The sequence below is a fragment of the Heterodontus francisci genome, chromosome 15, assembly GCF_036365525.1.
Source record: "Heterodontus francisci isolate sHetFra1 chromosome 15, sHetFra1.hap1, whole genome shotgun sequence".
NCBI classification, from domain to species: Eukaryota; Metazoa; Chordata; class Chondrichthyes; order Heterodontiformes; family Heterodontidae; genus Heterodontus; species Heterodontus francisci.
In genome coordinates this window covers 43,216,040-43,240,237 of record NC_090385.1, presented here as the reverse complement: position 1 = coordinate 43,240,237, position 24,198 = coordinate 43,216,040, and the positions used below count along the sequence as shown (strand labels likewise).

At 44.9% G+C, this 24,198-nt stretch overlaps 1 protein-coding gene across 2 annotated transcripts in view; it reads right to left on the bottom strand.

Annotated features, from left to right (window-relative positions):
• efnb1 (ephrin-B1) overlaps window positions 1-24,198 on the bottom strand; it is a 186,693-nt gene that overhangs the window by 54,039 nt on the left and 108,456 nt on the right. For both annotated transcript variants that reach the window (XM_068047474.1, XM_068047475.1), the window contains exon 2: window positions 19,946-20,223. In XM_068047474.1, the coding sequence (XP_067903575.1) occupies window positions 19,946-20,223 (278 nt within the window). The remainder of the gene's footprint in view (window positions 1-19,945; window positions 20,224-24,198) is intronic.

Genomic DNA, 24,198 nt, shown 5'->3' with positions numbered 1-24,198 from the left:
ACTGCCATTGCCCCAGGACAGCACCTCAGCATCCTAGTAATCTGCTGGAGCACAGAAAGTTGGACTGCTGCAAAACACTGAAAGCCGCTTTGAACACTGGTATCTGCAGTTTCTGAGCATGCATGGCATCAAGTTTGGCTTGCATGGCAACAAGCTGAGATTTTATGACCTTAGTCTGAGCTTCCACTGCAGCACTAAAGATGTTGGCTGGCTTCTGCCTGTGCTGCAATGGAAGCTGAGACATCGGCCATCAGATGCTACATCATGGTTGGGTCTGTAAATGTTATAGAATCAGAGTTTTACAGCACAGAATCAGGCTCTTCAGCCCATCGTGTCTGTGCCAGCCATCCAGCACCCAACTATACTAATCCCATATTCCTGCACTTGGCCCGCAGCCTTGTATGTTCTTATGAAGTTGGCTATCACTTCCATGCTGTAAAGGAAAGGCCCCAGGCTCTGTGCAAAGCAGTGCATCAAGTTGGAGCTGGACCCCTCCATGCTTCTTGACAGTGACAGTAGGCTTTCTGGCAGGTCTGCCAATGCACCAAGCATTTGTGTGTGCATGCCCATCAGCCTCTTTCTGTATGATGTCCAAAGTCCTCATCTGTGTGCTCTGCAGCAGAACCAGTGTGCGACCTCTCCATCCAGGAGCTGGCAAGCTGTAACTAGTGGAGTGCCACAGGGATCAGTGCTGAGGCCTCAACTATTTATTAGTGACTTAAATGAAGGGACTGAGTGTATTGTAGCCAAATTTGCTGACTATACAAGGATAGGTAGGAACACAAGTAGTGAGGAGGATGCAAAGAGTCTGCAAAGGGATATAGATAGGTTAAGTGAGTGGGCAAAAATTTGGCAGATGGAGTATAATGTGGGAAAATGTGAGGTTGTCCACTTTGGCAGGAAGAATAGAAAGACAGAATATTATTTAAATGGAGATACTGCAAAATGCCATAGTACAAAGGGATCTGGGTGGCCTTGTATATGAATCTCAAAAAGTCAGCATTTTTTTTTTTATTCATTCGTGGTATGTGGGCATCGCTGGCTAGGCCAGCATTTATTGCCCATCCCTAACTGCCTTTGAGAAGGTGGTGGTGAGCTGCCTTCTTGAACCACTGCAGTCCTTGGGGTGTAGATAGACAAACAGTGCTGTTAGGAAGGGAGTTCCAGGATTTTATCCAGCGACAGTGAAGGAATGGTGATATAGTTTCAGGTCAGGATGGTGTGTGGCTTGGAGGGGAACTTGCAGGTTGTGGTGTTCCCATGCATCTGCTTCCCTTGTCCTTCTAGGTGGTAGAGATCGTGGGTTTGGCAGGTGCTGTGAAGGAGCCTGCAGTGCCTCTGGTTGATGTACACACTGCTGCCACTGTGCATTAGTGGTGAAGGGAGTGAATGTTGAAGGTGGTGGATGGGGTGCCAATCAAGCAGCTGCTTTGTTCTGGATGGTGTCAAACTTCTTGAGTGTTGTTGGAGCTGCACCCATCCAAGCAAGTGGAGAGTATTCCATCACACTCCTGACTTGTGCCTTGTACATGGTGGACAGGCATTGGGGAAACAGGAGGTGAGTTACTCGCTACAGAATTCCCAGCCTCTGACCTGCTTTTGCAACCACTGTATATATGTGGTTGGTCCAGTTCAGTTTCTGGTCAATGGTAACCCCCAGGATGTTGATAGTGGGGGATTCAGCAATGGTAATGCCATTGAACATCAAGGGGAGATGGCTGGATTCTCTCTTGTTTGAGATGGTCATTGCCTGGCACTTGTATGGTGCAAATGTTACTTGCCACTTATCAGCCCAAGCCTGAATATTCTTCAGGTCTTGCAGCATCTGGACATGGTCTGCTTCAGTATTTGAGTCATCGTCAATGGTGTTGAACATTGCACGATCATCAACGAACATCCCCACGTCTGACCTTATGATGGCGGGAAGGTCATTGATGAAGCAGTTGAAGATGATTGGGCCTAAGACATGCAAGTACAGCATGCAATTAGGAAGGTAAATGGAATGTTGGCCTTTATTGCAAGGGGGGAGGAATAGAAAAGTAGGGAAGTCTTGCTACAATTGTACAGGGCATTGGTGAGACTGTAGGGTGTACAGTTTGGTCACCTTATTTTAAGGAGGGACATACTTGCATTGGAAGCAGTTCAGAGAAAGTTCACTAGGTCGATTCCTGGGATGAGGGGTTTGTCTTATGAGGAAAGTTTGAGCAGGTTGGGCCTATGCTCATTTCAGTTCAGAAGATTGTGAGGTGATCCTATTGAAATGTATGAGATTCTGAGGAGGCTTGACAGGGTAGATGCTGAGAGGATGTTTCCCCTCGTGGGGGAATCTAGAACTAGGGGGCACAGTTTCAAATTAAGGGGTCTTCCGTATAAGACAAGATGAGGAGGCATTTCTTCTCTTAGTGGGTCATTAGTATTTGTAATTCTCTTCCCCAGAGAGTCATTGAATATATTCAAAGCTGAGTTAGACAGATTTTTGATCTACAAGGGAGTCAAGGGTTATGGAGGACAGACAGGAAAGTAGAGTTAAGGCCACAATCAGATCAGCCATGATTTTATTGGCTGGCAGAGCAGGCTGAGGCGCTGAATGGCCTACCCCTGCTCCTATTTCTTATGTTTTTTCTTATGTATCATGCACATTCACCAAGTATCACCAAAAGGCAGTTAAAAGATTAAAATTAGTAATATACCAATGGCATTGTGTACAAAAGCTTGTTAAAATTCATATATTATGCAAATATACACAATGTTTTTTCTGTTTTAGTGGTCTGTTGCACTCATACCCCTTCTCTGCAATCCTTGTCGTTTGCTTTATGCCTTTCGTAGGCTCTGCACAGAGCTGAATATGAGACATCTAAGGGGGAATGAAAAAGTGGATTACAGAAATTGTGGATATAGGAAGAAAGACAGAAAAACCAGAAAAAGAATGTGAATGAGAGAAAGAAAGTGAGAAATCACCTGAAAAGAACTGAAAAAGGTGAAAAAGTATGTCAACCAGGAAAAGAGAAAATAAACTGGAAATGGAGGAGATTGATAGAATCCAAAAGGAGAAGTGTATGAAGTACACAAGAAGAGACAAAATCTGAAAAAGATAGGGAATCGGAAGTCAAAAGGAGAAAATGGATGAGTGAGAGAAAGATATAGTGTGTGAACCAGGCAAATGGAAAGAAAGCGTGAAATAAAAAAGGAGGCGACAGAGGGAAACCAATGGGAAGAAGGATGATAAGAGAGAGAGAGAGAGAGAGAGAGAGAGAGAGAGAATCTAGAAAGAGAAACACTTTCCACAGACGTGCCACTATCAGGATCCTTAGATAGAGGAGTGTGAGGCTGTGCAATTCTTGCGGACTAATCAGTCGGAGAAAGCTTCTGACAACTACTGATTGAATAGTTTTGCTCCTTCCTATTGCCAAAAATATCATGTTGCCAAAATCTAAAAGCTAGAATAAAATATCACTAATTTGCAACAATGATTACATTTCATGAGAACTTTATTGCCTCTGAACTCTTTGGCGTGTTCAGAGGTTGTGAAAGATACTATATAAATGCAAGCTTGTTTTTATTTTCTATAATAAAGTATAGTTTTGCTCCAGAGCTTCAGAATTTTACTCACACACCTGATCTTAGCTGCAGCAACAGCTGAGGTGCTACAGGAGATCATTGGTTCCTGCTCCCGATCACTGTCTAGTGAGCCTCTGCTGGGAAGTGCGTTTGTCTGGACAATGGGTGAGGACAGATCAGGTTGAATTGTGGTATCCTAAAAAAATAGTTAACACTTACTGTTAAGATTCAAACATGAAGGATAACCCCTTGGTACCTTGGCCAAGCAATCATCCCTAATGCTTAAACCTAGGCTAAGAGTGTTGGCAGGCTATTGAACTGTGGGAAGCATCACAGTCAAGCCTAATCCTCCATAGCAACTTGCATTTATATAGCATTGTAAAATGTCCCAAGAGCATTATCGAACAAAATTTGACCTCAATGCACATAAGGAGATGTTAGGACAGGTGATCAACAGCTTATTTGAACAGGTAGGTTTTAAGGAGGACTTAAAAAGAGAGAGAGAAGCAGAAAGGCTTAGAAGGTAATTCCAGAGTTTAGGGCCTAGGCAACTGAAGGCACAACCACCAATGGTGCAATAATTAAAATCAGGACTGCATTCATCCAGCATTAACATATACAGAAACACATACGCAGAAAAATGCTTTTGCATGTGGAGGCTGACTATAGTATTCAGGAGAGGGAATCCTGGTCCCTCCCTGATCCATGGTCATTGATGCAACTTGTAGAAACCTAAATGTTGCCCTGGCTAAGATTAATTAGTTCAATTCGGACCGGGAGATGCACTTGATACTACCTTGGCAATTGGCACTCAGTACCACAGTAGATGCCACATCTACCACCTGGTTTTGGATTCACTTTAATAAACTTTCATCCCCTTTTAAAAACACAGTGTTGGGTGCAGCTTTAAACATTGCATTCCCAAAAGCATTCCCTCCGATTTATTCTCAAACTACTTGTGACTGGCTTAGGATTCAGGCAATTGAAACACGATTATTTTAGATTAGAGATACAGCACTGAAACAGGCCCTTCGGCCCACCGAGTCTGTGCCGAACATCAACCACCCATTTATACTAATCCTACACTAATCCCATATTCCTACCAAACATCCCCACCTGTCTCTATATTTCCCTACCACCTACCTATACTAGTGACAATTTATAATGGCCAATTTACCTATCAACCTGCAAGTCTTTTGGCTTGTGGGAGGAAACCGGAGCACCCGGAGAAAACCCACACAGACACAGGGAGAACTTGCAAACTCCACACAGGCAGTACCCGGAATCGAACCCGGGTCCCTGGAGCTGTGAGGCTTCGGTGCTAACCACTGCGCCACTGTGCCGCCCTCGCCACTGTGCCGCCCTCACTGGTACCACTGGTAATCCTCCAAATCCCCGCTGAAGTTCTGAAACAGTTATCTCGGCTCTATTTTTGCTCCATTAACAATTTTATTTTGTTCTCTCCTGTTCCACAATGAGTCAAAGATTTCAGACAAGTGCACATCTTTAATCTATTGATCTTGGAAGCATTAAGCCTTTGTGACTCTGCAATCTTCTGCAGTTTGAATTAACAGCATTGGTCCAAAAAAGCAGTCTCTAAATCAGCTATGATACAAAACCTCAGTGACTAGAACTGGAAACTCTGTTAAATTTAATTGAACACACTATACTCTTTTTTTTTTAAATTTTGATCTACTCACGTTCCCACCCATCAATAATGTCAATGCACAGTAGGCTACAGGAGGGAGTCAAATCACGTGTTCAATACTTCATGGGAGGAAGTGGAAAACTGCCATCTACAGAACAAAAAAAAGTAGGCATGAACATCCTGATCCCAATGGCTCAGCTGGTAAATGCACTGCTTGGTGTGGTACTAAGCCATTGAAGCCAGGAAGGTTCCAGATTCAATGCCAGACTTATGCTGAATCAGTTGGCCGCTGCAGAAGTGGGAATGGGGTGCCAAAATTGACCTCAATGATCATGGGCTGAAGAGGAGAGAAAAATAAATCAGCCAAGTTTCAAGACCGTGACCCTTCCTCCATGAGTACATTCATTGGATGAGAACAATATTGGGCTCACCCAGCCTTGTGGAAATATCCTGCTAACACACACTGTGTAACATTAAGAATGATGACTAAGGCGCTGAAGGGCAGCTGATGTTGATGAAACCCAGCAACGAGTCAAAATGTTCAGGTGGGGTGGGGGTGTGTGGGGGTTAACGTGGAAAATATAAAACTACCATATTGAAAAATGCAAAATTTCCAATACAATCACTCATTAGATCACCTTTTATCCCCAAATACCCTTAATTGCTCAAGGCTTTCTGTTCATTTCTTTGAGATCTTACTTTTCTCCTCATCCTTCACGATTGTGCTTATTCTGCGCCCTTCAGTTTTGCTGCTCTGACCTTCCCATTTATGTGTTTTCTCTCTACCAGTCTTTCAGGCTTCAATACGCAGGTATGCTCTCACTGCCACCAGTGTCTATAGTATTTCACGGTCTCCAATCTTTACAGGAGGAGATCAGCGGATGTGTATTAAAAACAATTAATGTATGGTGTCAGATATGCTCTCCCCTCTCCACCCCTTGGCTAGTTTGGAGGCGGGGAGGGCATTTAAACGGGTAGGATGGCACGTGGGGACCCCACCACATTACCCGCCTCCACCCTGATTAAGTCAATGGCAGGAAGGCCCATGGACAGACTTCCTGCCCTGCTGCCTACTGAGGCCCTTAAGGGGCAATTAAGGCCCAATTAAGGGCCTGTTCCTACTGCCGCTGGCATTAACCCAGCAGCGGGCGGGCCTATCACCACATGGGGAGCACGACATGCAAACCCATGTGGAGTTGTTTGCTGTCTCCTGGGGTGGGGGAGGGGGGACCCTCATACAAAGGCATTCAGTGCCTGATCGAGGGACCCAACACGGGAAGGGGGGTCCTGCTGACAGCCACCCCCCACCCTTGCTGCCGACCCCGCTACACACCCCTCCCGCCATCACTTACCTCTGGTCTGGGTCTCTCCACAATCCTGGTCCGGGTCTCTCCACAATCCTGGTCCTCTGGTAGTTGTCATTCTGGCAGCAGCCACCGCCTCCCCAGTGGCACTGCTGAGCAGAATAGCTGCCGGCCTCCGATTGGTCGACAGCTCTCAGCCAGCGAGACACCCCGCCCCTGGGGTCCTGATCCCCGGAAAGGCCCACCAGTGGCCTGTTCATTGTCTAACTGGCTTGTCATATGGCAGCCTTCCCCAAAGTAGGCAACAAAGTAGCTGTTGGCCGAGACCCGTCGCCTCCAGAAAATTCCCCCCCAGTGTTTCAATGACATCACTGTGGACTTCAGTGAGACAATGAGGCTGTAATGACAACATTCCCTTTACATGATAGCAACACTGCAATATCTATAAACCTATGTTGAAGGAATGTTCTAGGTGAAGTTCTCTAACAGTTGCCTCCTCCGTTTTATCTCAATGTACCTCCACTCCCATTCTCTCCCCACATACACCACCCTGCAAATGTATATTTAGTTGCTTTTAAACTGTAAAGGTTGCACAACCATTCGTAGTCTTGCTGTCCTGATCATGGTACAGGTTCGAGTGCATATCAGTGGCTTGATTGCAGTCTCACTAAATGCCTTCATTAAAGATCAGCTTCTTGTGCCTGTAGCCCCATACCACCTTCCATGGGAAAGCAATGCATGTATTCCATGCATGCGTTAAGAGTGCATGAAAATGTGTCAGGTGGTGAGTAGGTAAAAGGAGCTCCAAGTCACAGGACAAAGCTCCCAGATTAGGTCCGATTAACTGGATATTGATGAAGTATATGATCTTTTCCCAAAAAAATGGATCATTAGATTAGAGAAACAAGATTCAAGTTGGAGCTTTTTTAAAAAAAAGAACACTAACGTTCTCCTCCTCCCTTTCTCAATCTCCAGAATAATCTTCAATCACCCCACTTAGCTCAACAGGTCTCAACACTGGAGAAAGGCTTAGGCAGTGTGGTGGTTGTGGGAGATGGAAGCACTTCTGAATTTATCTTGTTTTTTTAAAATATCCTTTAAAGCTCTGACAACGACCATGGAATGCTAGTTAATGATTTAAACTGATGCAATGCCTCAGTAAAACCTTCTAAAGCCAGAGCCCAAATCAAGGAGACAGAGAAGCAGACATCACTGTTGATCAACGGTTCTTACGAAAAACTGCAACAGTTATCAATGACCTGACAGACCCAAACCTTCACAAGTTTTGGTTGTTAGAAGCCTGTCACAGAAACCATCACTTTTGTTTGGGCAGTAAGGGGTTTGTGCGTACATAACATTATGAGTTCACAGGTAGGCCTGTAGGTATAATACTTCAGCTGGAATATGCAGGCAGGTCATGTACCAAGTATGGAAGCTAGCTTCAATGCAAGGTGTGGTACTGAATGACGCAGAGCTGCCAGGTCTCAGGTATGATACTGAAAGATACAGATCGCAGATCCTAACAATAATTGGCTTCAGGAGCCCTGTGGTAGAGGAAGGGGGGGGAAAAGAGAAAAAAGAAAATCAACCTGATTTCCCTGCTCCTGGTCATCATCTGAAACACCTTGCAGGAAATTACCAATATATGGATATGATTGGGCTGAGCTGCAATGGGGAAAGCAACCGTCTGGTACCTTGCCTAAGTAGCTATTTTTCGTGGTTAAGCCAAGACTGTGACTCTCAGTGGATTATTTGATTACTGAAAGTATCAATCTGGGAACTAACCAGACCCTCAACTTGATAAGTGAACTCATTTTCAGAATCCTGTGCATGTCCAGTACTACACTGCAAACAATGAGTCCTCTTATGGACTCTGTACTCTGCTTAACACAGAGCTACAGATTTCAGAATGATAGCATTGTCCACTCAGTACAAACACAGCTAAATTTAGAGGAAACAGGAGCAAGTCTCCCAAAGTGTACCTACCCCAAATGGACTGCGGCAGTTCAAGAAGGCAGCTCACCACCACCTTCTCATGGACAATTAGGGATGGGCAATAAATGCTGGCCTGGTCAGCGATGCCCAAATCCCATGAATGAATTTTTAAAAAAAGCCTCTTCCCATCTCCTTTTACTTCCAGCTATCATAGAGATCCCAGCACTTTTCATGAGACATAAAATCTTTCTGAATGAGGCCAAACTGTTGTGGCTCGTGCTGAACTGCTCTAAAAGCTTGTCCTACATCTCAGAAGATTAATATCAGATGTTTCTGTAGTAACTCAGCCCAGTGCTCTGCACCCAAGAGCATGAAAGGATCTTCTAGTGAGAGGTCAGCAGACACTAAATGAGAAAGAAAAGGGAGCAGAGTAGGAGTTTAAAAGAAACTGCTCTTCCCTCAGGATTAAACCCTGACTGTCATTCTCTTGTCCTGTCACTAAAGCCTAGCCTCAGATAAAAGATGTTCTAAATGGGTTTTGGCATATAGAGAGAGGTCTAGAATGGAACTAAAATGGCTCAGGAGTCGAGGCCATTTCCACAGACGAGTGGCCCAAAACAGACACCTGGCTAGTGGGAAGTGTGGACGGGGGACTTTGTGCTTTGTGATGGTTTTGATGTTTTCCTTTGTACATTTGCAAATTTATTGCCTCTACGGCCACCCACAACGGTTGCCTGAGATTAATCCTCCATCTTTCCATCTACCAGGGTATGTGTTTTCTCCTAGTGGTGCTCATAACTTTCTTAGCTTAACTAATTCTTAACACAATTGCAGAGGAAATAACATTTTCAGAAAAGTCAAATTCACTAAAGTGCCAATGAAGAGATTCCAGGGAAACCAACATGTGGCTGTATTATCAAGGAAGAATAGGAGTTCTCCTGGTGTCCTGGCCAAGTCTGCTGATAGAAATTTCTCTTTACGTCAGTATGTAGATGATTTCACATTGTTAAAGAAAATTACAATTAAAAATGGCAGCTGCCATCTCTGGAAGGTGTGTGTGAAGCTTGCCAGATTCCTGTTTTCATGGAATCCTCTGCGTTGCTACTTTTTGAAGTCAGCTTGCAGTCTCAAACAAAATGACGACTCGCTCACTGAAATATTGTTCCCAAAGATTAATTTTGTATTAGTCCCACCCACCTATCAAATAGGCTTGAGCATTCTGGACAAACTGAAATAATTTGTCAGCATCTACATTAGTCTCCCTATAATCCTAAAAACAGCAAGAGTCAACATTATCTAGACTCTTTAGAATCTGAATATCACCTCTCAACATTTTTTAGGCATACAGTTTAGTCTGCACACAGTGGCCCAGGAATATGGTATTTTTTCACCCTTTCAAATGTTGGGAGAATGTAGTGAGCATTTTAAGTTTTCTCCAGTGGCTGTGATTCAGGGTTAATTATCACACATAGGCTCTGCTAACCATACACAGTACAAAGACACAAGCTTTTCCTCATAATTGGCTCAATAGATTTGTGAAAACTCCAGACTACACAGGTGTCAGGAAAAGACCAACCTGAAACAACCCCTTAAAAACCAACTTAAATAAAAGATTTACTGGTCATTCGTATTTATGGGATATTGTAGTGTGCAGTTTGCCTACACAACAATAGTCACTGTGTTCCAGATTCATCTTATGTGCAGAATTAGAAGAAATTTCTAAGCAATCTGATAAGGTGCTACATAAATGCAACGCTTTCTTTCTCAAGGTCTCTCTGACAAACTCTGGCAAAGGACTGGAAGACCTTGTTCACAACAGGCAAATTATGAGGTGATTTCAAATTAAAATGAGTAATTGGAATGAGCTGCAGTGTCACTTAGAGCATTTCCTTCTTTAACAGTCTGGTATTAATGCTGCTGCCCATCTGAATACTCACGAGATTGTCACTCCATTCCCTTGTTACCAATTTCATACTGTAATTGAAGTGGATAATTCTAATATGTTGGGTGCAGAGCCCTGGATAGAGAGTTACAGCTCATCACTTTCCCAGGACCTCAAATTATGAGACTCTTTATTTCTGCAGGTCTTTCCTCTTGAACTTTAAAAGGCTGTAGATTGCAAGTTTGGTGCTGTTTATTCACAATTTCATGATTTACCATGCATGCTCTCTCATTTTTTCTGTCTTGATTTGCCTTGTAGAAAGTGCCACTCATCTTAAGAGAATGCTTTAGTTTGGGTGAAGCGCCTAGGAAGCAGCAAGACAGATCTACTGAAGATAATTATTTTTACCATCTTGGGACAACATATAGACTGGCAGGTGGTTGGACCATAACATGCCTTTGTGCCTCCAGATCTCCCACCTCACTTGTCTCACATCCTTTCACTTCTCCTGCATGTAAAGTAAGTTTCTTTCCCTTATTAAAAGTTTTAGAAATTTACTGTTGATTAATTTTATTTTCTGCTTCTGTCATAGAAAGACAATTAAACAGAAAACATGCTGGGCAGTTGTGTTTATTAGATAGCAGCACTGAAGCACACAGGGAGTGATTGAAGACAGATTGAGTCCGTTAACTGCAATAGGCAGTTGTCAATGCTAATCACCTTGAAGCTCTGGAGCCAAGAAGAACTAACAGCAGAAAATCAATTTAAGAGCTGAAGAGAGGACAGGAAGAGAGACAACATCCAATTAGTAAACAGGATGGAAAAGGGGAGCAAGGTGAGGCAGTGGGTGGCAGGGTGCACGAGGGGAGCGAGGCGGGGCAGGGCGGCGGGGGGCACGAGGAGAACGAGAAGAGGAGGGATTCCAGAGCAAGAGGAGGGGTGTTGTGGTCCAACCACCTACCAGTCTATATATTGTCCCAAGATGGTAAAAATAATTATCTTCTGAAGATCTGGCTTCCTGCCTCCTATGAGCTTCAACCAAACGAAAGCATTCTCTGAGATGAGTGGCACTTTCTACAAGGTAAATCAAGACTGAGAAAAAATGAGAGCGCATGCATGGTAAAATATGAAATTGTGAATAAACAGCACCAAACTTGCAATGTACAACCTTTTAAAGTTCAAGAGGAAAGGGGAGGCGGTGGCGTAGTGGTATTGTCACTGGACTAGTAACCCAGAGACCCAGGGTATTGCTCTGGGGCATGGGTTCAAATCCCACCACAGCAGAAAGTGGAATTTGAATTCAATTAATAAATCTGGAATTAAAAAGCTAGTCTAATGATGGCCTTGAAACCATTGTCGATTGTTGTAAAAACCCATCTGGTTCACTAATGTCCTTTAGGGAAGGAAATCTGATGTCCTTACCTGGTCTGGCCTACATGTGACTCCAAACCCACAGCACTGTGGTTGACTCTAACATGCCCTCTGAAATGGCCTAGCAAGCCACTCAGTTGTATCTAACCGCTACGAAGTCAATAAAAAGGAATGAAACCGGACGGGCCACCCGGCATCGACCTAGGCACCGGAAACGACAACGGCACACCCAGCCCTGACAACCCTGCAAAGTCCTCCTTACTAACATCTGGGGGCTTGTGCCAAAGTTGGGAGAGCTGTCCCACAGACTAGTCAGGCAACAGCCTGACATAGTCACACTCACGGAATCATACCTGACCGACGATGTCCCAGACACTGCCATCACCATTCCTGGGTATATCCTGTCCCACCGGCAGGACAGACCCACAGGTGGTGGCACAGTGGTATACAAGAGGGAGGGAGTTGCCCTGGGAGTCCTCAACATCAACTCTGGACCACATGAAGTCTCATGGCATCAGGTCAAACATGGACAAGGAAACCTCCTGCTGATTACCACCTACTGCCCTCCCTCAGCTGATGAGTCAGTACTCCTCCATGTTGAACAGCACTTGGAGGAAGCACTGAGAGTGGCAAGGAAACAGAATGTACTCTGGGTGGGGGACTTCAATGTCCATCACCAAGAGTGGCTCGGTAGCACCACCACTGACTGAGCTGGCCAAGTCCTAAAGGGCATATCTACTAGACTGGGTATGCGGCAGGTGGTGAGGGAACCAACAAGAGGGGAAAACATACTTGACCTCGACCTCACCAATCTGCCTGCCGCAGATGCATCTGCCATGACAGCAAGGTAGGAGTGACCATCACACAGTCCTTGTGGAGACGAAGTCCCGCCTTCACATTGAGGATACCCTCCATCGTGTTGTGTGGCATTACCACCGTGCTAAATGGGATAGATTTCGAACAGATCTAGCAATGCAAAACTGGGCATCCATGAGGCGCTGTGGGCCATCAGCAGCAGCAGAATTCTACTCAACCACAATCTGTAACCTCATGGCCTTGCATATACCCCACTCTACCATTACCATCAAGCCAGGAGACCAACCCTGGTTCAAAGAAGAGTGCAGGAGGGCATGCCAGGAGCTGCACCAGGCATACCTCAAAATGAGGTGTCAACCTGGTGAAGCTACAACACAGGACTATCTGCGTGCCAAATGGCATAAGCAGCATGCAATAGACAGAGCTAAGCGATCCCATAACCAACGGATCAGATCGAAGCTCTGCAGTCCTGCCACATCCAGCCGTGAATGGTGGTGGACAATTAAACAACTAACTGGAGGAGGTGGCTCCACAAATATCCCCATCCTCAATGATGGGGGAGCCCAGCACATCAGTGCGATAGAGAAGGCTGAAGCATTTGCAGCAATCATCAGCCAGAAGTGCCGAGTTGATGATCCATCTCGGCCTCCTCCTGAAGTCCCCAGCATCACAGATGCCAGACTTCAGCCAATTCGATTCACTCCGCGTGATATCAAGAAACGACTGAAGGCACTGGATACTGCAAAGGCTATGGCCCTGACAATATTCCGGCAATAGTACTGAAGACCTGTGCTCCAGAACATGCTGCTCCCCTAGCCAAGCTGTTCCAGTACAGCTACAACACTGGCATCTACCCTGCAGTGTGCAAAATGGCCCAGGTATGTCCTGTACACAAAAAGCAGGACAAGTCCAACCCGGCCAATTATCGCCCCATCAGCCTACTCTCAATCATCAGTAAAGTGATGGAAGGGGTCATCAACAGTGCCATCAAGCGGCACTTGCTTAGCAATAACCTGCTCAGTGACGCTCAGTTTGCGTTCTGCCAGGGCCATGCAACTCCTGGCCTCATTACAGCTTTGGTTCAGTTTAGTTTAGAGATACAGCACTGAAACAGGCCCTTCGGCCCACCGAGTCTGTGCCGACCATCAACCACCCATTTATACTAATCCTACACTAATTCCATATTCCTACCACATCCCCACCTGTCCCTATATTTCCCTACCACCTACCTATACTAGGGGCAATTTATAATGGCCAATTAACCTATCAACCTGCAAGTCTTTGGCATGTGGGAGGAAACCGGAGCACCCGAAGGAAACCCACGCAGACACAGGGAGAACTTGCAAACTCCACACAGGCAGTACCCAGAATTGAACCCTGGTCGCTGGAGCTGTGAGGCTGCGGTGCTAACCACTGCGCCACTGTGCCGCCCTAAACATGGACAAAAGAGCTGAACTCAAGAGGTGAGGTGAAAGTGACTGCCCTTGACATCAAGGCAGCATTTGACAGAGTATGGCATCAAGGAGCCCTAGCAAAACTGAGGTCAATGGGAATCAGGGGGAAAACCCTGCACTGGCCGGAGTCATACCTAGCGCAAAGGAAGCTGGCTGTGGTTGTTGGAGGTCAATCATCTGAGCTCCAGGATATCACTGCAGGAGTTCCTCAGGGTAATGTCCTAGCCATCTTCAACTGCTTCATCAATGACCTTCCTTCAATCAGAAGGTCAGAAGTGGGGATGTTCGCTGATGATTGCACAATGTTCAGCACCATTCGTGACTCCTCAGATACTGAAGCAGTCCATGTAGAAATGCAGTAAGACCTGGACAATATCCAGGTTTGGGCTGATAAGTGGCAAGTAACATTCGCGCCACACAAATGCCAGGCAATGATCACCTCCAACAAGAGAGAATCTCACCATCTCCCCTTGACATTCAACAGCATTACCATCGCTGAATCCCCCACTATCAACATCCTAGGGGCTACCATTGACCAGAAACTGAACTGGAATAGCCAAAAAATACTGTGGCTGCAAGAGCAGGTCAGAAGCTAGGAATCCTGGGGTGAGTAACTCACCTCCTGACTCCCCAAAGCCTGTCCACCATCTACAAGGCACAAGTCAGGAGTATGATGGAATACTCTCCACTTGCCTGGATGGGTGCAGCTCCAACAACACTCAAGAAGCTCAACACCATCCAGGACAAAGCAGCCCGCTTGATTGGCCCCCCATCTACAAACATTCACTCCCTCCACCACCGACGCACAGTGGTAGCAGTGTGTACCATCTACAAGATGCACTGTAGCAATGCACCAAGGCTCCTCAGACAGCACCTTCCAAACCCGCGACCTCTACCAACTAGAAGGACAAGGGCAGCAAATGAATGGGAACACCACCACCTGCAAGTTCCCCTCCAGGTCACACACTATCCTGACTTGGAACTATATCGTCATTCCTTCATTGTCGCTGGGTAAAATCCTGGAACTCCCTTCCTAACAGCACTGTGGGTGCACCTACCCCAAATGGACTGCAGCGGTTCAAGAAGGCCTTCTCCACCACCACCTTCTCAAGGGCAATTAGGGATGGGCAATAAATGCTGGCCTGGCCAGCGATGCCCACATCCCATGAATGAATAAAAAAAGGAAAGACCTGGAGAAGTAAAGAGTTTCATAGTTTGAGGACCCGGGAAAGTGATGAGCAGTAACGCTCTCTATCCAGGGCTCTGCACCCAAGATATTAGAATTATTCACTTCAATTATAGTAAGAAATTGATAACAAGGGAATGGAGTGGCAATCTGAGTATTCAGATGGACAGCAGCATTAACGCCAGACTGTTAAAGCAAATACTCCAAGTGTCACTGCAGCTCATTCCAATTACTCATAATTTTAGTTGTTCAGAGTTTGCAGCATATCATTCAAACGACATAGGAATGGGCAGTGGAGTCGAAGAGGACAAGTGTGTGCCAGCTGACTAGGCCCAATTTTTCCAAAGTCAGTTCACTGTCCTATTATAGCTTACGTGCTTCAAAAGGGAATTAATTGGATAAGCACCCAAATAGAAAATTTGCAGAGCCATGGGGAAAGGGTAGAGGGAGTGAGACTAGCTGAGTTGCTCTTGTAGAGGGCTGGCACAGAGATGGTGGGCAGGATTTTGTGCTGGAGGTGGAGCTCCCGGCATAGAGCCGAAAAGGCAGAGTCTGCCTTTTCGTGCCCCCCCCCCACCCCCCCGAGAGTGATCCTCCAGTCTTTTTGAGTCAAAGTTTTGAGGTGGGATCCCGTCCCTTTAAAGCCTCAAGAGCTGCCTGCCAATCAGAGGGCCAGCAGCTCAGCAGTATCGGTAGCGTCATCGGGGGCGGTGGCTACTGCCGGTACCTGCAGAGGACCAGTGGTGGAATCCCAGAACAGAGGTAGGTGAGCCGGGGTAGCCAGGTCCATCCAGAAGGCTCCAGCAAGGGGGTCTGGGCTGTGTGGTCATTCAGTCGTGGGGGGCGGGGGGGGGGGGGGGGGGGTGGTAAACCTGTTCCCGGTGGGGGCCCTGCGTGAGCCACAAATTGCCTAGGGAGGAGGGACCACCCCTCCCCGTGCAGTGCAGCACCCTCCCCCATCCCGCCCCCGCTGAAGATCCCAGCAGCAGTGGGAAAAGGCCCTTAATTGGCTGTTAATAGGCTATTTAAGGGCCTCAATTGGCATGTAGGCAGGAAGGCTGTCATCAGCCTATCCTGCCCCTGGGAAGATAGCTGGGTGACAAGCCCTCTGCCCCGTTAAGCCCCCCTCACCACCCATCGCAGTACTCCATGCTACCCACGCCTCCAACTCCACCTTCGGGGGGGCCCATAAAATCCCAACTGATGGGTCAAATAGTGTCCTTCTGTGCTGTGTGTCATTCTATGATTCTATAAAAGAAACAAGGGGCTGAATTTTACCTTAGGCGGACAGGAATTCGCCACCGACGTAAAAGTCGGTGGAGAACCGTCTTCCGCCTAGCGTGGGGATCCATCCCGTATTTTATGAGTCCCCGGGCTTTAATTGTCCCGAGGCGGGACCTCCACCCGCCTGCGGGAGGAAGTCCCGCCTCAATGAGCTTCCAGCTAATCAGCGGGCTGACAGCTCTTAGTTCCAGCAGTGCCACCAGGAGCAGTGGCCACTGCTGGGACTGCAGCCCAGCCGACCTGATGGAGCCAGGAATCCAGGTAAGTTGGGCATGCCTCACCTTCCCTGGTGAGGCTGGAGTGGTAGTCTGGGGGGAGGGAGGGCGTTTTGTGTCCCGGGGGTGGGTTGGGAGGCGGGGGCGGCCCTCAATCGGGCACCCTGTGCCTGACTGCCATGGCCGCCCCCCTCACCCCCGGGGCGCGGTAAGGCCGGCAGTTTTCGCTGGGCGGCCTTTCACATCCCCAGCACGCCCGCTTGCCACGGGTACCCATGGCGACGGGTGCGGGCCCTTAAGTGGCTAAGTGGCCGCTTAAGGGCATTGATTGGCCTCGGGTGGGCGAGCTGTTGCCTCCCCCCACCATAAAATCGACCAGAGGCGGGAGCGGGGCAGGTAAGCCTCCCGGAGCCTCCCGCTCAATTTTACACCGCCGCCATGCCACCAACCAACCCGATGGGGCAGCATAAAATTCAGCCCAAGATCTGTCATTTAGTTGGCACAATCTGCCAGGAGGTAGGTTTTTTGGGCATGAAAATGGAATTAACTTTAGACTCGACCTTCCCTTTCTAGCAATTAAAATCTCAGTTATTAGCACTCAACAATCTCTCTTCAATTGTTTTAAATTCAGTCTCGTCTTTTCAAGGTATATCCAATTTGAATTTTTTCAGGAATGCTGCATTTTTTTTTAAAGAAGGAATTTAGTTTTTCTCAAGGTGGGAGGATGGAAACAAGAATTGTTTCTTATTGTGAGGGGAAATGAGTTCATAATACACAAGAAATGCATTTCCTCCATCCCTACCCAATTACTTGAGAGGCGGGGAGCAAGATAGAAAATAATTCAGATGAAGTCATGACGAAACTATACAGTACTCTGGTCAGACCGCAGCTCGAGTACTGTGATCTGTTCTGGTCAATGAGACACAAGAAAGACATCCAAGCATTGGAAGTCATGCAAGAAGAACCACAAAGCTGGCCCCTAGTGTTAGAGATTCGAATTATGAGGCACGACTGGAGAAACTTGGGCTTGTCAGCCTTGAAAGGAGCTGTTCGAAGAGTGACAGATAGTGGTATATAACATCATGATATGGGAAAGGTAGAACCAAACAATTACTTTAAACTAAACAGAGAGTAGAAGGTGCCCGTCACAGGTTTAAATTACTAAAAAGCAAGTTTAGAACGGATCAATGAAAGGAGTAGAACACCAGATATAATATTAGAGATAAAACCCTGGAATCATTTAAGAAGCAATTAGATGCTGCAATTAGGGAACTACAGGGACATTAGAGATGGATCAGCTAAGATGAGCTGAATAGCCTTCTTCATCTGTAATTAACTTGCGATATTAAGTATAAGAATTCAGCTATTTGATCCAATGAATTATCCAATCAAATTGTTGTAACCATTAAATCTTGTTGCCTAATTGGATGTTTTAAATCAAATGAGTTGATTCTGCAGTGTCAGGTTAAAGGGAGCATGCTCTATTGAAAATTATTTTTAAAAACTGTAGAGTTTTATTTCCTCTGTACACTATTTCCCTGCATAATTTAATACATTCCCATGAAACTCCTGTTTCTGCTCCTGAAACCCAGTCACAAATTCACTTATTTAAAAACAAATACATAACAGAGGAAGTTAAATGCCATTAGTTATAATTTACACCATCAAAAAGCACCCCCAGTAATGACACATACAATTCTGGTTACCCTCCCTCCAAGCCACCCACAAAATGAGCGAAAGTCTCATTTTGGGCTTTTAATGTTGTCAAAACATATAATTTAGTCAAGTTTGGGGTATATTTTAGTGCATATTTCATGCAGGAAAATCAAAAACATAAAGCTACTTGTAAATTTTCAAAGTGATCGTAAATATTTAAAAATAAATGTAAATGAATCATAGAATCACAGAATGGACATACAAAAGGAGGTCATTCCACCCTCCACGTCCGTGCCGGCCCTTTACAACAGTAACTCAGCTAGTCCCACTCCCCCAACTTTTCCTCGTAGGCCTGCAAATTTTCTCTTCAGGAAATTTGCCAATTCCCTTTTGAAAGTCACGACTGAAGTTGCTTCTCCCACACTCTCAGGAAGTGCATTCCAGATACTAACCACTCACTGCGTAACCATGTTTTTCATGTCGCCTTTAGTTTTTTTTCCTATTCACCTAAAAATCAGTGTCCTCTGGTTCTCGACCTTGCTGTCAAATGGAACAGTTTTTTTCCTAACTACTCTGTCCAGACCTCCCCTGATTTTGAAATCCTCTATTAAATCTCCTTTCAACCTGCTCTTCTCCAAGGAGAACAGCCCCAGCATCTCTAATCCATCCAACTAACTGAAGTACCTCATCCTGAAAACATTCTCGTAAATCTTTTTTGCACCCATTCTAATGTCTTCACATCCTTCCAAAAGTGTGGTGTTCAGAATTGGACATAATACTTCAGTTGAGGCTGAACCAGTGTTTTATAAAGGTTCAACATTTTCACCAAATAAGAGTGTTGACAAACTGAGGGATTGTCAATTATTCAGTTTGCTTCAGCCACAACTCAAATTATTTGCACCTAAATGTGAAGTTAAAAGGTTTTATCTTTACTAGAGAGGTTATAAAGTACATCCCCACATTTCCTCCTGGATATAGCAAACCTCAAGGAATCTACTGAGATGCAGCTGGATTTTAACAGGACCTGCTCAGATGTACTTCATTTGTACTCTAGATATTTGCAATTGGCTTCCCAGCCCCTACCTCAAATCACCCTGAGCCATGCAACATATCAAGAACACAGGAGGTGCAACCACCCACTAAAGTCCTGCCTGCCCTATCAATCACTTGGGTCAGGTACAGTGCTGGTTACATGCAACATAAAGTTTCCTCCACACTGCACTCTCTCCAGCATCCATTACTGCACCCTTCTGACATTTCAATTGCCCTGCACTCACATCCTTGAGCCTCTGTGCAAATTTTATGCTGGGACCCTTGCACACTGAGATAATGAAACTACCCAAACATTGTTTTTATTTTGAGTGTAGGACCTTACAACCAACACACCATAGAGATTTTCATGCTATTAGTCTGGCTGCATCTGAATCCAGGGTACCATCTAACACAGGATGCTACATAGTCATGGGTGATCTTTCAAATAATTCTTGTTCACTCAGTCACGGAGCGTTTATTTCATGTAGAATGTATCCAATGGTCTGTCAAACTGACCATGGCCAACTTGTCTTTGATTTCATTGTTCAGAATTCCACATTATTACAATCTAATCAGTGTCATCCCCAGCCCAATGGGTACTCACAGATGATGAAGTAATCCTTGTTTCTAGCGAACTCTAGCCCCATGTAGTTGGGGCTAAACTCCTGGAATTTGATAGTGAATTTTATTTCCTTATCAGGTTTGTTGCACGCGACAAGCAAGTGGGGGTTAATGACAGTGCTGCATGCCTCTGCCTGTGCCTGGGTCACCAGGTACAGCTTGTAATATTCATACTGGTCTTGATTGCTCATTTTCGGACAGATTATATCCAGCTTGTCGCCGATCTCTGGGTACAACACCAGACCTTTCCCAGCTTGGAACCTAAAAAAAGGATTAAGAGGAGTTATAAGTTTGGTGTTTTAACAGAACAGAGTTTCCACCACTCACCACCAATGAGAGATATCATAGAACCTTTTGAAGCCCAGCTACTGTAATGTCTACTACTGCACTGTAAAAGCTGCCTGACATTGATCCTATGTAATATAACTAGATACTTGAAAATATGGGGAAAAGCACAAATATTCTCTTCCCTCATGATTTTCTCCAACCATCTTCCTGGGATACAGGATATGTCAAACCTAATCCTGTATCAATCTCCACTCACAAACACTTTACAAGAGAAGAGAGACTAGTAGCATAAAACCGTTCAGATTTTCCTCTCCTTAGCCCAGAATGACTGAGGCCAACTGTCGTACGGCTCTGGCTGAGATCAATTAATTCAGCAGAGACCAGGATCAAAGTATGGCATTCCTGGTCTGTAGAGCTCATTACCACTAATTAGTGTATTGAACCATAGGGGCCACTTAAAATCTAAGGGTTTAAGTAACACTTCCTCCACTTTACTATACATAAATGCAACATTTCTATTACCAGTTAAATTAGGCCAAAATATCACTGCTCATCAAATCATCCAGAGTGCACTGAAAACCCACAGTAAAATACAGACTGTGGACATCAGGGAATATCACCTTGCATCAAATGCAATGCCAGCCACACCACAAACATTCTAAGCACTATTAAAAGGTTTTTTTCTTTAAAAAGCTAGCTGGCTTCCCTGATGTTTTTAAGAGTGAGCTAAAAGCCAGGAAGATCCTGGTTTGATTCATGATCTGCGATGATGTTGTTGATCTCAGCTGCACTAACAGCTGGGCTGTTACAATTAGCCTGAGTGCCCCATGGCTAAAGAAAGGAAAAGAAATGAGCCAGGATTGCTGCAGCTGACCAAAATCCAGTGACCTCTGCTGGACGGCGCAGCGAGAACCTAACTCAGCAGTGATGCACCATGATAAAACAACCCATGTATACGCGCTGTCCGGGCCTGCATATTAGAATCAGTGCTTGGACAGGAGATAGTATGGCAACCATTACCTGCAGAACAGTATCCCAGCACAGCTGATATCTTCAGAAGAGACAGAAAAATATCTGGAGTGGGTAGTTTGTATCTGCAGTGTAAACTCAGTCAAGAACGTAACTTTGTGCCTTTATTGGCCCGACATCATAACAAATACTTCATTGACTGTAAATTGCTTTGAGGCATCCTGAGGTTGTGAAAGACACTATATAAATGCTTTCTTAACCCAGATAGCATGCTGACAGTCAGGCACAGAGCAACAAACATACCGATACACAGAAACATTGGCTCAAATACATACGAATGCACACGTATGGGAAGCAGGAATCTAACCAACGGTATATCTGACAATGAGAGGGGAATACAGTTAAAATAGGCTCAGCCTCCCTCCTAAGCTTCAATCCAAATGGAATTTGGTGGAACCCCATTCAAGCTCTGGGTTCAGTACAGAAAGTGGAAGAAAAATATGTGAACTACAAATCCTGCAACATCCCTGGGGAAGATATCAATTAATAACTGATATCATAGTCACATGCTTGTCAAGTAGCTCTGGGGTTCATTGCATGGTCTGTAGAGCCTCTTGCAGTATTGTATATAGTGAGGAGCATGGCCCCTGGGTGATTCCCAATGACTTCTCGATTTGGGAAGGAATCTTTCTCATTACTTTTTCCTTTACTGTTTCTTTATCCCAGAGTTGTACAGGCTTTCTTCGGCCAGGGTTTGATTCAGAGTTTTCTCTATTATGGATTACCCAATACCAGTAGATACCTATAATGTTGCACAGTTTTACATATTAGCATGGGGATCCTTGATGACACTGGATCATTCCTTCTCAGAGTCATTTTAAGGTTTTTTTTTATTCCATTGATCTTTAAGTTTTGAAACCTATTGGATTCAGTAGATCCCCAGCAATAGGAAGAAGGACAAAAGTGCAAAGAAGCCCCTGAGATCCAATACACAAGTTCCTCCTGATGGCTCAGCAGTAAGGGACAAAAAGTCCTGGGTTAGATTCCAGCTTACTGCTATATTAACTAGTCTCAGCCAGATGGTTGTTAGATAGACTGAAATTGTTTTCAGTGCCCCTGGGCTAAGTTGATTTCATAACTCTCCCTGTAAGGTACTTGTAAATGACAAATAGATGAGGGAGGGACAGGGTCAAGCTTGCTATGCAGTCTCCCACAGTTGACAACATCCAGCTTGACACATGAAGCAAGGTCACTTGAGCAAACTACCAGAGGATACCCAACGCCTTCAGGAGAGAAAGGAAACTGGAGTTAAAAGAAGAGATTGGACTAAACTCATTGTGCTGAATTTTCTTCCAGTGTGGACACGTCATAGGTTCTAATCATCCCATTGACTCCATTACAGCCACAAAGGAATGGAGCAGCAGCTGGCTGGATTATATCCCAACTATCTGATATCGCTGCTGCTCTACATGACTGGATGCAATGCTTAAAGTTCAGGATGTTTCTTGGATTAAGGTTTTATGGAGACAGATGGTTATCACAAGCAAACAGTTTAAACTCAGTATTTCATTCCAATTCCCCACCCAAAGCTTCAATGTGTTTTAGTTATCATTTATAGAGAGTAGCCTGTGATGTTTTTAAAATTATCTTGATAACTGAGCACTTTTTTTTTTAAATGTCCCCCTAGTTCACAATTAAGCACTTTAATGGGTCAGATATGTGTGTTTTTCTTAGTCCACTGGTAAGCACTTGAAGTTAAACAAACCATCTGGTAAACTCATAACTTGATTCCTTACAAGAACGTTGCGGTAACCCTATCAGCTTTTACAGAGCTCAAACATGACCAAAGGAGTCTTATCAAATACTGAGATCCCACTTGCGCAAAACTGCCTTTGCCTAATGTTTTATTGTATTATACAATATACATTTTAGCAGGTCTCACCAGAAATCAGGTGATATGCTGCTTTGTAACAATATCAACATTATAGCATGGAATGTATAGGGTTGCTGCTAAGGTATTTTCCTTTAGAGCCACAATGTTGAATTGCTGTAACTGTAAAAAATCTGAGGTCCATCAGTGTTTAATTGTTCAGTGAATTAAGTTTACAGTTTGGAAGGTAATTGCAGATTTCCATTTCCGGATAGTCCAAATTCTAGTGGCCCTGGCTACCAAGAACATTTGGAACTCCTTGGTACAGGCATTTGTCAGCCACCAGATTGTAATAAATCTACCAACTTTGTCTTGGAAATATATGAAGGGGAGAGGGGAATGCTGTTTCTTATATTTATGTGTATTGTCCACAAAAAAGAACTTGCATTTATACAGCGCCTTCACGTTCTTTCATGACCTCAGCACATCCCAAAGTGCTCTAGAGCTAATTAAGTACACTTGACTTCCCTATCTGTTCACTTTTTCTGTGGACAGCTGGTATCAGAAATAAGCCTCTTGCGTAGAGTTGGTTGAGGGTTGGGAGTAGAGCAGTGGGTGTGAACTCATGACTTAACATTCCACTTGTGCAAAGTATTCACACAACCATTAGACTGCTATCGAACTTAGTAGCATTTCAGCCTTTTAAGAAATGGTGGTCGTCAACAACCCTAGATCATCTGACAAGATCAAAGTGCAGTTGGTTAAGGACCAACCTAGAATGCAGCAGCAGTAAAGCAGAAACTCCCATGTAAAATGAGCAGAGGTGTGTGAATGCCACAAAATTTTAAATAATCATTCCATCTTCTTTTATGGCTACTCACATTTTATCTCCTTCCAATATCTCCCCAGTCTCTTATGACAGTGGGAACTCACACTGCCCTATGCTTCCACAGATGCCGGCTGCTCTCTGGTAACTCGCCCAAGTGGTATTTGATACGGGTCTTCTCAGCCGAACAATGAATGTTAACAGGGTTCTTTTTACTGGAACAAATCTCACAGCTGAGGCCAATCCTACCCTGACCTAATGTCCACACGTACAAATTTTCTAA